A 17486-nucleotide genomic window follows, 5' to 3' on the forward strand; every position below is an offset into this window, starting at 1 on the left:
GGCCACCTTGATTAGCATTTAATGGTCTTGCAGCTTCAAAGTCTGGCTTCTTCCTGCCTGGGGGAATCCTTTGTTGGGAGGTGTTAGTTGGCCCTAATTGTTTCATGCCTGGAATTCCTTTGTTAGCAGAGTGTTGTTCTTTATTTGCTGCCTTGATTTTAGAGTTTTTAAAATACTGGTGGCCAGATGTATTTCATTTTCATGGTTTCCTCCTTCCTGTTGAAATTTTCCAGTATTTCCAAGTTTCGTTTGAAGTCCCGTGGTAAGGGGATTGATTCTAAGCATCTGCGCATATGGTAGATTATTTTTAAGGGATATGCTGTGATAACTATTATAATGCAAAAATGCATTTCTGTCTGAGGGTTTGCGGAAGTTGTTTACTAGCAGTTTGTTATTGTCTTTTATTACTGTTATGTCCAGATATGTTATACTGTTGGGACTGATGTTGCCTGTGAATTTAATGCAGGGATGTATAGTGTTGACCCATGTTAGTAACTCCTGAGCTGACTGTTCATTCTGCATAATCAAAAAAAATCATCAATGTATCTGCAATATTTTACCATGTGGTCGTGAAGGGGATTATTTTCATGATTCAAAATAAATTTAACTTCCAAATTATTCATGAAGAGATTAGCTATGGACAGAGCCGCAGCACTCCCCATAGCAACGCCTTGAGTTTGAAAAAAACAACAACCAACGATCAAATTTGAAATAAATTTTTTCAAGAATTATATCAACTAGATCTAGTAAGAAATGGGTTGGAGGATGTAAAGTAGATCTCAAATCTAATGTGCTCGCACATATCTCTCGAGCTTCTGCTAGAGGGATGCTGGTATATAAAGAAGTCACATCCATGGTCATTAAGACCGCACCAGCGGGAATACAAAGGTTTTCTATAATATTAATAAAATGTTTAGTGTCTTTAACATAGCAGTAGAACTCTGCCTCAGTGTGGCGGAAGCCAGGACCATAGCCAGAATTTTTTTTGGGGGGCGGGGACTTTTTTTTGCGAATCATGAACAGTACTTCCATAATGCAAAATAATTTAGAAATCTGGCTCTATTGATAAACTTCTGTGGACACTCAAGACAAATAAACATTAGTGGACACTCATGGAGATTTGGTTAATCAGTTAAAATTCATGAGTAAACCAGTTTTTTTAAAAAAAAACTTGAAAAATTTCGGGGGGGGGGGTTGAACCCTAATCCCACCCCCTTGGCTACAGCCCTGGCTGAAGCTCCTTCCTTGGAGGATTTTCAACAGAGTTGGTACTTCGATTGTGCTTTTCCTGCAGGGCAGAATGGGTTTGGACTGGATGGCCCTTGTTGTCTCTCCCAACTCTATATTCCATGATTCCCACAGATCTTCAGAGGTCTGGTAGGAGTCCACCTGGAGGGACACAAGGGATTAAAAGTGATGCCCGTTCTATGGCGTGGGATGCCTCTGTTAGAGGGACTGAATCCCCCAGCCTTCTCTCAAACCCCCCTTTGGATCTGAGGACAGAAAGACCCGCTCCTGCCGCCTTCTTCCATTGCTGTGCCCTCCTCCTCCTGGCCCCGGGCGAGAAGCAGCAACAGGCGGGCGGAGCCTCCCCGCCGGGCCGATCCCTGCCAAGGGGCGTGGAGCTGCTCTGGAGGGGCCTCGGCACCGTGGCAGCAATTGCCAGAGGAGCAGCTCCGAGAGCGAGACGGAGAGGAAGAGGAAGAGAGGAGGCGGCGGCGGCGGCGGCAACCATGAACAGCGGCAGCAACAAATGCGACGTGGTGGTGATCGGGGGCGGCATCTCAGGTCAGTGCAGCCAGGGAGGATGGAGCCCGAAAGGAGAGGCGGAGGGAGGGTCCAGTCCCAGGTTTGGGTGGGGCTCCTGCGCCCACTGCTTGAGGAATCCGTGGGTGCCCTCGCTGCGCGCTCCTGGGACATGCCCACTGCCGCCTCCGCTTCCTGGGCTGAGCTGGTGGCACTGCTCCCCTGGCAGCCCTCCTGCCCCATTTGCAAGGTGCTGGGATGTGTCCGCTCTTCCCCAAACTCCCTTCTCATCCATTCTTTGCACAACGGGGAACCACCTTGATGCAACCACACTGCTTGCATCAAGCTCTCATTATGAAACTCTAAAGCAGTGGTTCTCAACCTGTGGTCCCCAGGTGTTTTGGTTTGCCATCTGTTAGGATTTCTGGGGGTTGAAGGCCAAAACATCTGGGGACCCACAGGTTGAGAACCACTGCCCTAAAGGCTTTCCTCAAAGTTGGAGACCAGAGTCCCTTAGACACCCCCTATCAATAACCTGTCTGTCTTTATTAAATACCTATTTCGGAAGTGTCTCTTACAACTATTAACCCAAGGGTTCCCAAACTGGTGTTTTGGACTTCAACTCCCACAGTTCCTAACAGCTAGTATGCTGGCTGGGATTTCTGGGAGTTGAAGTCCAAAACACTTGGAGGCCCAAAGGTTGGGAACCACTGTATTAACCAGAATGTTTTCCATCTTTTGTCTGGGTGTATTGCTAAATAAACAGGGCCTCTGCTGGGAATTGCATATTTTGCCCTGAAATTAGATGTGTTCTTTGCAAGCCCTTCACATCCCTGGATTTATATACTCCAGAGGACTCAATGGATCGCTTGCTGTGGATGCTAGTTTGTGATAGTACCTAAATTGTCACCGTTTCATCAGCCAGGAGTGGCTGTCAAAACATCATCAGATATCCACTGATGATAAAAGGATTAAAGTGGAAGCAAGAAGGGAGTGTGCTGGGGAATGTCCGCAGGTTGCTTCCATCATTTTTTTTCCTTTGGAGGAAAGGCTTTTTGTTTTGTTTATTTAAAAAGAGAATCTTATAAAAGAGCAGCTGGGATGAGGGAATAGCCAAAGAGAGAGTGCAGACAAGGGTGAAAGAAGGCCCACAAAGCATCTCCTAGCCCAGTGGTTCTTAACCTGTGGGTCCACAGATGTTTTGGCCTTCCACTCCCAGAAATCCTACCAGCTGGTAAATTGGCTGGGATTTCTGGGAGTTGTAGGCCAAAACACCTAGGGACCCACAGGTTGAGAACCACTGTTAACCAAACATGGATTGCACTGTGGTGTTGCTTATCTTTACAGATGAATTTCCCAACAGATGAGTCCTTCCTCAAGACTGTAGGAAGCTGCAATCTGAAGCACAGTAGGGGGTGCTTGTTGAGACTTTTATCTTCCATTCATTATAACATAAGAGGAGCCTGTCAGACCAAAGGCCTCTCCAGTCCAGAAATCTGCCCTAACAGTGACAAAGGAGATGCCTGAGAAGAAGGCCAGAATCAATATATGACCCACCAAGCATTGTCTCTGATGTTGAAATGTCTAGCTCTCATCATTACTAGAAGAGCCCTAATAATTATATCATCTTATGCGTTTCTCACTTCAATGCTCTGAAAACTGGTAGACATCATTACATCTGGAAAAAGTCTGTAGTTTAGATGTATACTTATAATCTATAGCATTCCAGAGATGGAAGGGATTCCAAAAATTCATTTAATTCAATGCCCTGCTAGTGCAAGAATCCATAGCTATGGCACACCTCATTTCATGTGTTGTGCGACTCTGATACTGTAGAGTTCAGAATGTTGCAGAAAAGGTGAACTAAAATGATCTGAGTGTTGAAATCTTTTCTTTACAAGAGAAGTTAAATTTTGAGGACTTCTGAGATCACCCCCAAAAAGCCCCTTGATCAAATTGGATTGTGCGTGGCTTTGAGCATAATTGTTGGAGCTCAGTATCTTCTATATGGAAACATTCCAAAGGCCTTTTCAATGTTATACTCCACAGATGGAGCAATGCGAGGAATACAGTTTCTGTAAACAAGAGGAATCATTTCCAGTAAAAATCAAATCTGTTCAGAATATTCTGCATTTTAATCATATTTATCAAGTATTTTTGAGATGATATGATTACAATGGAGACAGTTTAAATATCAATTAAAACATAACTTTTCTTGCAGAGTCTTTGTTATTTTGATAGTTAGAGACTTAACAGATGTCACTTTGCCCAGCATGGATATGGTGTTATCAGGGCCGTAGCCAGAAAAAAAATTCGGGAGGGGTTTTGAAAATTTCGGGGGGGGGGGGGGTTGAACCCCTAGCACATACCCCTCCCCGCTACAAACCTGTCAATATCTGCTTCAGATAGTGCCTGGAGGGACTCTTAATGTTTTGCATCTCATAGACTTAGCATAGGGATTTGGTTAACCAGTTAAAATTCATGAGTAAACGAGATTTTTTTTATAACTTGAAAAAATTTGGGGGGGGGTTGAACCCCTAACCCCCCCCCCCTCGCTACAGGCCTGGGTGTTATGTAGAGAAGTTAAACATGAGTCAACAATGTCATGTGGAAGTTAAAAAAAAAAGGCAATGGGATTTTGGCCTGCATAAATAGGAGTATAGTGTCTAGCTCCAGGGAAGTCATGCTACCCCTCTATTCTGCCTTGGTCAGACCACACCTGGAATCACACTGTGTCCAATTCTGGGTACTGGAATCGAAGGGAGATGTTGACAAGCTGGAAATTGTCCAGAGAAGGGTGACTAAAATGATCAAGGGTCTGGAGAACAAGCCCTATGAAGAGCGGCTTAAAGAGCTGGCCATGTTTAGCCTGCAGAAAAGAAGACTGAGAGGAGACATGATAGCCATGTATAAATATGAGAGGGGAAGTCATAGGGAGAAGGGAGCAAGCTTGTTTTCTGCTACCGTGGAGACTAGGATGCGGAACAATGGCTTCAAACTACAGGGAAGGAGATTCCACCTGAATATTGGGAAGAACTTCCTGACTGTGAGGGCTGTTCAGCAGTGGAATTCTCTGCCCCGGAGTGTGGTGGAGGCTCCTTCTTTGGAGGCTTTTAAACAGAGGCTGGATGGCCATCTGTTGGAGGTGCTTTGAATGTGATTTTCATGCTTCTTGGCAGGGGGTTGGACTGGATGGCCCATGAGCTCTTTTCCAACTCTTTGATTCTAGAAAGGTTTGGCCCTGTTATTTTTCTGTTGTGTAAGTAGTAAAAGCATTTAATGTCTGCCATATCAATGCTTACCAGGTATGCATTTATGAGACTAAAAAGCTTTATTACTGTTAGCTTTAGATCTTGGTGATTTCTGAGTTGAAAGGTCTCATCTCATCAATTAAGACAGGTTTATCAAATATGATGTAATACATATAAACTAAAGGATATGTAATAAAAGTTGAGAAAGAGCTGGTTTTTCTGTTTTCTGTTGGCCATTATCAGTAAAGCAGGCAGAAGTTTCAGATAAAATGCTGTTATAGTTGTGGCAAGATATTACAAAAACACTTCAGTTCTACCCTTAGTGGTTTTTTCCCAAATATTTGATGACTACTGTATCCAGTTTTTTGCATAGGTTTCAAATATTGTCAAACATTACTCAACACTGTTGAAAACGCACAAACACTTGCACAATTGACTGAAGAAGATTAAAGGTTTGTTAATACGAACCTTGACTGTTAATGAACAACTGGACAAATATAAATAAATAACTGAATAATTCTTTTGTTTAACCAATATCCACTTCTACAGCCATTCAAAATGACCAACAAATATGCCAAGTTAGGAGTAAAAAAACCCCCAAACCATCATTTCCCAAATGCAAGCTGGCTCCATTCATGATGTCCTGTTAGAGTCTATCCATCTCCTCACCAGAAAATGATCCTTGAAATGAGATCATTATGGTAAAAGAGTGGGCGTTCTGGGAATGAATACTACAATCTTTGTTGTTCTGGAGAGGCTCATATCCCATTCAGACATGTAGCTTGCTGTGAAAGGGAAGAACATTACAGGACTGTTACAAACCCATGTTCCTAGATATGTGCGGGCTACTAGAAGAAGGAGAATGGCAGAAAATATTTTAAAATTGGAGAAATCATTTTTTCCCATATAATTTTATTGCAGATATATGAGGAATGGAGAAGGTACAAGAGTGGATATAGAACAGGAGCATTTTAAACATCTTTCACCTTCGTCTTCTTCCATTGTTATGTAATACAAAAAAATCTATGATGTTAAAAAAGAAAAGAGAAAAGAGTCGTTTCTGATCTAAAACGGAAGGATAGAAAAATGGCTGTATAGTAATTTGAAATGAAGGTGACTGAAAAGTTGAGAAATGGAAAATAGAAAGCTGTAACTAACGCTTCCTACTCTGTCTCTGCTATCTTCTTCATAATCAAAAAAAACTATTTTTTGTCATAAAATTTATCTCTGGTCGATTAACTTTCCAGGATCCCTTGGATATCATTGGGGATCCTGTTATTCTTGTCACTAACTTCTCTATTCCCCCCCCCCCCCCCCCCGTTATTCCTATATCTCTATACTACTAATTTTCCCTTGATGACATAGAAAACCCAATATTTTCATTTTCTTTTCTTCTTTTAAATAGTCAATGAAGGGCTGCCATTCTTTTTCAAATTTGAAGGATTGGGCAATTGTATAAACCTAATCAGCTTTTCCATCTCTGGAATGTCCAACATTTTTGTAATCCATAAATTACAAAAAGGGAATTTTGGTGGGAATTTCTTGTTTGCAATAGTAAGCATAAACAATCCTTGCTGCAGTTACCATGTATAAAAGGAGTATCATTTATTTTTTGGTAATGTTGAATTTGTAAGTCTCAACAGAAAGGCTTCCGGCTCTAGTGGTACTTTGATTTTTAAGATGTTTTCAATGTTCTTATCAGTTATCATCCAAATTTTTTGTTTTATTTTAAGACATGCTCAGCATATATGGTTAAAAGTTCCTTCTTTTTAATGATATTTCTAAGAAACATTTTTTTAAATTTTGGTTCCATTTTTGCTAATTTTTCTGGTGTCATGTACCATCTATACATCATTTTGTAGAAATTTTCTCTTAGCTCAGAGCATCTTGTGAGTGGGGTGAGCTCCCACTGTTAGCTTCAACCTCTGCCAACCTAGCAGTTCTCATGCAGATGTGAGTAGATCAATAGGTACTGCTCCGGCAGGAAGGTAATGGCACTCCATGCAGTCATGCTGGCCACATGCCCTTGAAGGTGTTTATGGACAACGCTGGTTCTTCAGCTTAGAAATGGAGATGAGCACCAACCCCCAGAGTTGGACACAACTAGACTCAATGTCAGGGAAAAACCTTTACCTTTACTACCTTTCCACATGTGTTTCTATTTGTCTAGGTGGATATTATGGCCCACATTCTTTGACCATTGAAACATACAATCTTTGATTAGGTGTACTTCTGTGTCTAATTTTAATAATATTTTATAAACTTTTGCAATTCGTTTTTCCTTGGATCGGAAGAAAATATTATTTATTTCATTACCTTTCTGATCAATGCCTATCTTCCTATCCATTTGGTATCTTTCTTGGAGTTGTCTATATTGGAACCATGAAAATTGTATGTCCTCTTCTAGTTGGCTTGGAGTTTTTTTTAGAGAAGCTTCCTTTTGCTGTCCAATTAATATCTGTTTATTGGTTTCCCCCTTCTCTGTCTGATTGAAGGCTTATTTGACAGACGTCCATAAAGGTATTTTTAATGTCTTCCCATTATTATCCTGCACTTTATTGTCCATTTTAACTGTGAAATTATCTTTCTCCATTTTGGAACATTCTGCACTTTGCCCGGGATCTATGAAGTTAGTCTACTGATTTTAACATGATTGATTCATATTGATTTTAATGATTGTTTTTACTGATGTTGATGTTTTTATTGGGATAATTGTGTGATTGCTCTGTTATTGATATTTGATTGTTGTATCGGGCAAGGCCCCATGTAAGCCGCCCCGAGTCCCTTCGGGGAGATGGGGCAGGGTATAAAAATAAAGTTGTTGTTATTATTATTATTATTATTATTATTATTATTATTAATATTATTATTATTATATAGAGTCTTGATTTGTAGTTTTTCCATAGAATTTATTTTTCAGTTTTACAACATTTCTGTTGTCTTTCAGATATAGTTCATAAAGCAGCTCATCGTCATAACATCAGACTTACAGGCTGATGATACTGTCCTTGGAAAAAGTGAAGGCAACAAGGTACTCCTACCTTTGGTTGTCAGGTGTTTAACTAAGCCAACATGGCAGACAGGGCTGACTCTGCAGTGCTTAGCACCCAAGATCAGACAGAATTTGGTACTTTTAAAATAGGTTGAAACTCAATGATGTTTGTTGTACAATCTCATCAGGGGGCTATTTTTTATCCTTTTAAATATTAACCCATACTCTTTTTTTGGGGGGGGGGACTATTTCAGTTCCAATTGGAAAACAGAGTCACAGGAAAATAACTTATTGATAGCTCTTAGGGAAGGGCAGGTAAACTCATTTATTGCAGGGACAGAAAATGCAATGAAATCTTCTGAACAGAGTTGCAGATAGCAAAACAAACAGCACAAGGGTGTTAACCTCTGAGCTATCCATGGAGTTACACTTAGAAAATGAATTTGTTCCAACTTACATACAAATTCAGCTTAAGAACAAACCTATAGAACCTAACTTGGGGAATGTCTGTATTTTGAACTAAGCAACTTTTGAATAGATAATAATGTAACATTGTCCATATTTTCTTAAAGACTTGCATACTGAGTGCCAGCTGACAGTTTCACTGTTACAGTAATATCCCTCCAAAAATAAAAGAAAGGAGAAAAAAGAGAAAGAAAAGCGGTGCTTTAGAAATTCATTGTTGCTGTGGTTTGTCTTCAAGCCACTTCTGACCTGTAGAGATCCTAAGGTGACCCTATCATAGAGTTTTCTCAGCAAAATGTGTTCAGAAGTGGTTGCCAGTGCCCTCTTCTGCCGCTGAGAGACTGTGACTTGACCAGGGTGACCCAGATACATTAGTGGATTAATAATTCAGAGAACTTGTAGCCCTTTATTTCTTATGTGTAAATTTCACATAAAACAAGGGTGGCTGCTGCTTAAATATAAAGAATCCAGAACTCTGAAACCAACTGAACAAAGCTGGCTCTTTACCGGAGCCAGGCTGCTTACTGGAGTGGCGTACAGGGAGCATACAACTCACCTGTTACATCAGCTTCACTGGCTGCCAGTCTGCTACTCAGCACAATTCAAAATGCTGACTGTAACCTATAAAGCCCTAAATGGTTCCAGCCCAGCTTACCTGTCTGAATGTATTTCCCTCTGTGAACCAGTTCAGGTGTTAAGATCAGCCGGGGAGGCCCTGCTCTCGGTCCCACCTCCTTTGCAGGTGCGATTGGTGGGAATGAGAGACAGGTCCTTCTCGGTGGTGCCCCCCCCCAAGCTGTGGAACACCTTCCCCAGTGATTTTAGATTGGCCTCCTCCCTCCTGGTCTTCAGAAAAAAAGTTACAATCTGGCTGTGGCACCAGGCCTTTGGGGAGTAGCATAATTATAGTGCAATATACTTTCACAGTACTGACATAAGAAGCAGTTGGACAATGATTACAGGATTGGTACTATGTTTTAATATGTTTAATTTTTAATTGTATTCATATGTCATTTGATTTTAACAGTTTAATTGTGATATTTATTGTTGTTTTGTGTAATTGTGGCATTGAATAATTGCCAAAATTGGAAGCCGCTCTGAGTTTCCATCGGAGTGAGATAGAGCGGGGTAGAAATATAGTAAATAAATAAATAAATAAGTTTAGGGAAGATCCTAACTGTTCTCCCAAGTACAACATTTCTCTATCCTGAACTTTCTTCAGTTTTTAAAAATTCTCTCCTTTATGCTTTGTTAATTGGAATATTGGGGTTCCTAGATTATTGCTTTACCAAAATAAAATATAATACATTTCTAGGAGGAGAGAAGGGAAATGACACAAGAGTAGTTGCTGGATGCCTAGCTGGCTGTTCCCCTTTGTGTGTGTTCAAATTGCCTGTTGACTTTTTAATAGTGATTTTTTAGGCAAACAATACTCTTCTTTTACTCTGGAGAAAAATGTTGGAGAGCAGAAAGAAGCCTATTTACCTTGTAGCTGAGCTAACAGGGCATGTGATAGCAATAAGAAGAGATCTTGCATGATAAACTCTTTCCAGTGATGAATCATGCATATCGTGTGTGGCACATATAGTGCTACCAAAATTAGATTTGTCTTGTCAGAAGCCAATATTTTGCTATGGAACCAGAAGCCAATGGGTGCACCTAATTCTGCCCAAGCCAAATGGACATGGCAGCTTTATAATCAGAAATACTAAAAAAACAGGATCTCCCATTTGTACTTTTCTATCTTGGTGAAACATTTATTCACACTCATCACTTACAGTTTAAGGCCCAAATCCTATAGCTAGCCTCTACTAGAGTCTGTCCATTGAATTAACCGTTGAACAGTAAGAAAACACTTGTGTAGAGGAATTGAAGCCATAACCTCTTAGCCTACAAGATAAGTTTTTGATGTCTATTTCAACTATGAAGAACCACACTTTATATTTCTTGGTCAAAAAATCTGTTGACAAATCTTCTCTCAGAAAGATGTGAACACAATTATGTGATTTGCCATTGACTGAAGGCTTGCTGCACATTTTTTGGTCTCAATTGAATTGCTAGTCATCCTTCCCCAAAGGAATATTATAGCACAGAGGTATAACTACCTCATTCTTCCAGAAGCAAGGCTAGTTAACCCCAAAGGGTTGTGGGCATTACCACTATTTCAACATGCACAAATTCAATTTAGATTGAAGGGGAAGATAGACCAAATAATAAAGAGCCCAGAACTTGGACATGAGAGTTTTCTCCTATTCTTGACAGGTACATGAAACCAGGAATATATTATAGAGAGAACCCTAAAATTGATAGTATTTATTTGGGCAGCACCTAAAGCAGATTTAAAACATGGGTCTACAGCCTTACTGCATGTCTTTGTTTTTGTCGTCATGGGTAGCATAGCGAATCTGGTTACTCAGTGATCAAACATGTGGCTTTTTATAGCACAGCTAACAGTTAAGCACTTGCAATTATAGTATAAATTAATCAGTTAGTAGTCTTTTGTGATTATAAGACACCCTGGCCACATTTCTCAACAATTTAGTGCATTGAATTTTTCACAAATATTTTATTACTATTTAAAATATCTAAGACTCAAATTATTTCAGAGCCTTGGGATATCTTCAATCACTGTGGACCATTTTTCTTCCTTTGTCTTTGCTTAGCAATTTTGTTATGAGGAATGAATAGTTGTTTTAACTCTTACAGAAGAACAGGTGGAGAAACATATAAATGAGGATGTTTAAAGAGTTTTGAAATAGTTTGTAAAGGTTCTAGTTGTTTTGTGGGTTACCACTTGTATTATATGGATGTTCTGTTATATTGACTTACATTTCATGCACAAAATGCACTAATGTAGATGCTATAAGTTACCTATACTTTTAAAATGTGGACTTCAACCCAATTGTTAGTTTTGATTACAGAAGGATCTCACTGAATCAATGGAATTGACATGAGTGTTTACTTGCCATTCAGTAGCTGATCCAATGGACCTGACTGGTGCTACAAATAGGATGTAGGCTTCCCTTTTTCCTGGTTCTAATTATTCCAATTTTGTTTGTGGTTTTTTCAAGTTATAAGAGGTCAAGCTCGGAAATTTCATTTCCATTTTTAATCATGGAACATCCTAAGAGTAGACTAGGAAGGTTGGGATACCCCAAAATGATTCAGACTCCTATTCAGTTGCAGTTCCTCATGAATTATCAATTAAAAGTGTACTAAAGGCTCAAGAATTGAGAAATGTTAAGGCATCTATTGTTGCTGAGCTCTCTCGTGAATAATGCAGCTTGCCTGCACTCTATCCTACGGACATGTACTTGGGAGTAAACTACATTAAACACATGGAGGACACTTTTTAACTAGACTTTTTGCTTGTAAGAATCTTCATATTTTACGAGGTTTGAATAGAAAAATATATGGGAAGTAACTTAGCCTCTCCTTGTAATAATAAATAGTCTGCCTATGTTGATCCCCGCTTCAAACAGGATTGTGGCCTCCTCAAAAAAGTACTGTATCAAGAGGAAGAATGGAGAGCACATGCCATTCCACCTGTAAGCAAAGCTCACAATGGAATTGACAACTAGTTCCTCATGCTTCATGTGATATTTATTTACTGAAGATAAAAGGCATTTTAATATTGCTTATGAAATTAATATTGAAGATACATGCAGCATATTATTTTGTAAGACCACATGGTTTGCCTAGTTGTTTCACACAACATGTTAATTCTAGATTGTAGCCTCAGACCTCTTTTCTTCGCCATATGGCATTTCTCATATTCTTGTTTGTCACTTGCAGCTGCTCTTTATGTGATTTTGACAGTCAAGATAAGGCATTGGTTCTAGTTTGCTAGTTTGCTTGGTTTTAAGCACTCTGAAACAGCTGATCAAACAGTTCCTATGCCCATTGTAATTCTCCACCTAGCTCATACACTTCATAATTATTTGAATATTGGGAGCCTACCAAGGATATAGCTAGTATTGAAGCAAGTTACACAATCTTTTTTCAAATAGCAGCATAACAAGGCACGAGGCCAAATTATTGATATCACAGAATAAGTCTAAGTCGATTGAAATCAAACCTGTTGTGGAAGAGGGAGTGATGTTTCTAGAATGCAGTACTGGTGCTGAAGACTTCTGCTTCCAATATCTTTAGAGGTCATTAATAATAGAGATTATAGGGAAATGATGCTAGAATTTGGCTGAGTTTTGTCACTTTGTGGCTTCCCAAGATTGAGTTGGATCTTCATTTATCATTACATGTGTTGTTTCTGAACATACACAAATTTTTATGATGCAGTCCATGAGTACATGTGTGTGACCATGACATAATGGCAATAGGTTTTACCCCTGACTTACACATTTATAGCTACTAGTTTACATGGAAGCAATAACTGTATCAGCAATCCTGTACAGTTCAGAACCCAGTCACCATAGCCTTCTTGAGACAGGCAAGCCTTGCCCATTGCATTAGAGGAAGAATGGATAAGTACTCACCAGCTACATGTTGATGGGAAATGCTGTTCGTCTATAGATTGCTTATGTATCTGAAGTCTTTCATGTTACAGGGATTGTTCTGTGCTTTTCATACTTTCTCCTTCCACTGAGTGGAGAGAGCCAGGGCTGGATCACAGGGATGCAAATACCCAAAGAAAGGCTGGAAAGACCTAATGCGATTTTAACCATTGCTGATCTTGAGTGGTAAACGCGGATCAAGTCTGGGGTGGTTTTGACTGGCAGCTTCTCAATCACTGCAGAGGCAGGAGGGGTCCTGATTATCTGGTGGAGCCGAATCTGACTTAGCACTGCCAGCTGGTCACCATTACCACTCTCCTCCCATTCTTGTTGAGGTCGTCAGCTGGCATGACATGGCTAATGCTGGTCATGTGATGAATGGCGTGACGCCAGCCTATCCTGCCCCCTCCCTCCTCATTCAACTTGTCAATTCAGCTAGTGTCATTCCAGGTGATGAGAAACTGATATTAGCCATAATTGTGCTGCCTGGGTGCTGAGGTAATGAGAACAGGAGGGGGACAGTGAGTATCATCCCAATACAATATGGATGTGTGAACAGTTGTGGATGATTTCATCTCGGAACTGGCTTAACTGCTTAAGGTAAAGGTAAAGGTTTTCCCTTGACATTAAATCTAGTTGGGTCCAACTCTGGGAGTTGGTGCTCATCTCCATTTCTAACTTGTGATGTTTTAATCTGTTTTAAATGCAACAGGTTGATCATTTTTAACACTATGTTCATTGTTCATATATTATGTTGTAAATTACTTTGGATCCCCTAGGGGAGGAAGGCAGTATATAAATGCTGTAAATAAATAAATAAATAAGCCAAGGAGCCAGCGTTGTCTGTAGACACCTCCAAGGTCATGTGGCCAGCGTTACTGCATGGAGCGCTGTTACCTGATACCTATTAATCTACTCACATTTGCACATTTTTGAACTGCTAGGTTCACAGAAGTTGGGGCTAAGAGTGGGAGCTCACCCTGCTCTCCAGATTCAAACTGTTAATTTGTTGGTCAGGAAGTTCGGCAGCTCAGCGGTTTAACCCACTGCACCACGGGGGGTCCATGGTTCGACTGCTTACCTAAGCCCAAAGTAAGTTTTTCCTCAAATCTAGACTCTTCGGGGGGAATCCAAAGAAAATAGCAATTTTTATTATCATGGTTCAAGGTTATGTTAATAATAATAATAATAATAATAATAATAAATAATAAATAAATAATAATAATAATAATAACTTCTTATATCCAGCCACCATCTCCCCGAAGGGATTCGGGGCGGCTCACATGGGGACAAGCCCAACAATAACATAGATTAAAAACACAATCCATGAATTAAAACAATATAAACAATATAAAACAGCATAAAACACATAAAACATAGCAATTGCTTTAAAACCTGGCCATAAGTACTACATATGTGGAGGGTGACTTGTGCAGGACTCTGAGTAGGATTTGTGGGTAGTATAGGGATGATCAGGGATAAGGCAGGAGGAACGGTCTAAAATCTAAAAAGGTGAGGAGCAGTGATAAAGTGCAATAAGAAATTGTAAACAAGCTGACTATCAGGCAGGATTATTCACTCAAATGCGCACCGGAACATCCACATTTTTAGATCCCAAATCAGCTCTGTGTGTCATTTAGGCCCCTTCTACACTGCCTTATACCCCAGATTATTAAAATAGATTATTCACATTATCTGTTTTGAATCAGATGAGTATACTCTGCCATTTAATCCAGTTCAAAGCAGATAATCTGGATTTTATATCGCATTGTAGAAGGGGCCATCGTTGTCACAGAACTGATTCTGGGATAACATGTCAATATAGCAAAAAACCTATATAATAGGCTTGCCATACATTGCAGTTGATTTGAAGGCTCAAAACAGCAGCAGCAACACTTTGGGATGCTACCGCCTATGCAGTACTACTCCTTGTTTCAACGTGTGTATTCACTGTCTCCATTATTGACATCTGCATAGGATTAACATTTCTAGGATAAGTGAAATTAAGGTAATTTTATAATGTTTGAAATGAAACACCTTTAAATGGTGCACATGTTATAATTTTAACTGGAACTACTTCTGAGCTATTTAGATAATATAAAGGACCATCATATGAGGTGCTCTTTCTCTTATTACTAGGGTTTTAGTAAAATTTCATTATAGTTAATACAGGTGGAGCACTTTATCAGGAGTAGGGACCAACATCCCTGCTTTCTTTGCAGGCTGGATTGCTGCATTTTTGGTGACCTGGATATGACATTATGAACTATTTAGGGACATGTTTGGGTGAAAATTTCTCAAAAATTGCAAAAGGTGGACTTCAGAGGAGCTTGAGAGGCTCTAAAAATGTAGCTGACAACTACATACAGCATACAGATGTCACATTCTCTACCTATTGTATTAGACAAAGCAAAAGGCAAGGCTTTTTGTTTAATTGAAAAGCAACTTTTTATTATCACATTCACCCATCTTTACAGATGTCTGTGATGTAACACGATGAGCACAATTTTTGAGGACAACTGAAGCCTTTTGAAATTTTGTTTACTTCAATATAAAGTTGAACCATTTGAGCACAGCCTTATTAACAGAATTTTAGCTGACTGATTGCTGGTGAATAAGAACGGAGGTACAGGTACCTCATGCCAACTTCAATATCTCAGCAACTGTGGAGTAATCTGATTGTTTATATTGTGCTGACTGCTTTAATAAGCCCAATGCTATTACATTCAGGCTTCAGGCCAGGTAATGTAATAATCTGAACACTGGGTCTTCAGAAGAAAATCTAAGGTTGGCGAAATTGCTTTCTAAACTGTGAGCAAAAGGGGATTGTCCTCTCTGATTCTCTGCATCCCATGATTTTATGTGTGTGTGTGTCTCTCTATATTCTAATAAGCTACAAAGTTATCACTGATGTTTTCAAGGAAGCATCAACCTACAACCTGACCTGATTTTGATCATAAACATAACCAGACACAAGCAATTTAAAGAGGAATGGCTGTTGTTGTTGTTGTTGTATAACTTCAAGTTGTTTCCAACTTATGGTGACACCAAAGTGAATCCATCACAGAAGTTTCTAGGTTTTAAGGTAACTTCCCCAAGGTGACCCACTTACTTGTCAGAAGAGCCTCTTAAAAGGATGCTGAAGTTTCAGAGTACCAGAAATGCATACTCTTTCAGATATTGTTCAGAGTTCAGTTAGGACATCCATATGTACAAGTGTCCCTTGTGCATGTGGATGTGTAACTTGGATCTTTTGGGATTAGTATTTGCTTACCCTCTGTGTTCTCCTACAAAGACCCTCCCACACTTTACTGTAAAGCCTCAAAGCCAACTCACATGACCATTCTATGCTTCAAGTTGAGCAGGTGGGATCGGAAAATCATCTGTCAACCTTCCCTGCCAGGCACACAATGATTATGGAAGTGCTGAAGCTCCAAAAGAGCCCCATGGATCTTCATGCTGATGTCATCATTATGTGTCTGGTTTTGGGAATGGGGTAGTCAGACTTTCCCGATTCTGCCTGATCGCTCTGAAGCATGGAATGATCATGAGAGGTGGCATCAGGACTTTACAATAAATCAGGTAATGGTATGTGGCTCTGACCTATATAGCACAGGTCTGCATGCTAATATTTATGCTACACTGGGCACATGCTGGATTGAGGCAATTGCTGGACACTGCCTTTCATCAGCCTCAGATAACTTGGCCAGTGGTCAAGGATGTGAGTGGTTTGGAAATGGCACCTATTTTCTACACCTGCTCTGTGTCAACAACATGCACATCTCTCTCCATGTTTGAAGAAATCAAAGTGCTTCATAATATTGGCACAAAGCAATTTGGTTCTCTTCAGAACATCTGCAGGAGGCATGTTGCATAAATGGACCTGAGGTGAAACAAATAACTGGTATACACAATTTATTTCAATTATGTAAGGCTTGCTAAGTCATTTCAAAGCTGTAATGTTTGTGAAGGTAAACTGAATTTCCTTCTGCCTCTTTTTTTAAATGAGTTTTTGAAAATTGAGTAGCAGAAAGATATTCAGCTATGCATAACTATTTTACCTTTAGTTGTAAAACTACCCCTGTTTGCCAAGTTAGGCCTTAATTGGCAATCACCTAATGCAGGGGTTCTCAAAGTGTGCTCCAGGGAGCCCTTAGGGCTCTGAGAAGCATACTTAGGGGTTCTTCCTCCTCCTACTTTTTCCTCCTCCCTTCTCCCCTCCAAGCTTTCCCTCCTCTTTCCTGCCCCCCCCCCCCCAAAGCCTATTCCCCTTGCCTTCCTGGCTTCCAAAACCCTATTTCCCTCCCACCACTCAAAGGGGTGCTTTGATTGTGCTTTTCCTGCTTGGCAAAAGGAAGTTGAACTGAATGGCCCTGGGGTTTCTGCTATTATTACTATTATTACAAAGGCTGGGTGGCCATTTGTTGGGGGTGCTTTGACTGTGCTTTTCCTGCATGGCAGAAGGGGGTTGGACTGGATGGTCCCTAGGGTTGTTCCTTTTCCTATTCCTATTATTATTAG

At 40.1% G+C, this 17486-nt stretch overlaps 1 protein-coding gene across 1 annotated transcript in view; it reads left to right on the forward strand.

The window, feature by feature from the left end:
* The first annotated feature begins 1352 nt into the window (after positions 1-1352).
* LOC100564380 (amine oxidase [flavin-containing] B) overlaps positions 1353-17486 on the forward strand; it is a 61240-nt gene continuing 45106 nt past the window's right edge. Inside the window, exon 1 of the mRNA XM_003218938.4 lies at positions 1353-1788. Within this exon, the coding sequence (XP_003218986.3) occupies positions 1428-1788 (361 nt within the window). The 5' untranslated portion in view covers positions 1353-1427. The remainder of the gene's footprint in view (positions 1789-17486) is intronic.

This window comes from Anolis carolinensis, chromosome 3 (genome assembly GCF_035594765.1).
Source record: "Anolis carolinensis isolate JA03-04 chromosome 3, rAnoCar3.1.pri, whole genome shotgun sequence".
Lineage (NCBI taxonomy): Eukaryota > Metazoa > Chordata > Lepidosauria > Squamata > Dactyloidae > Anolis > Anolis carolinensis.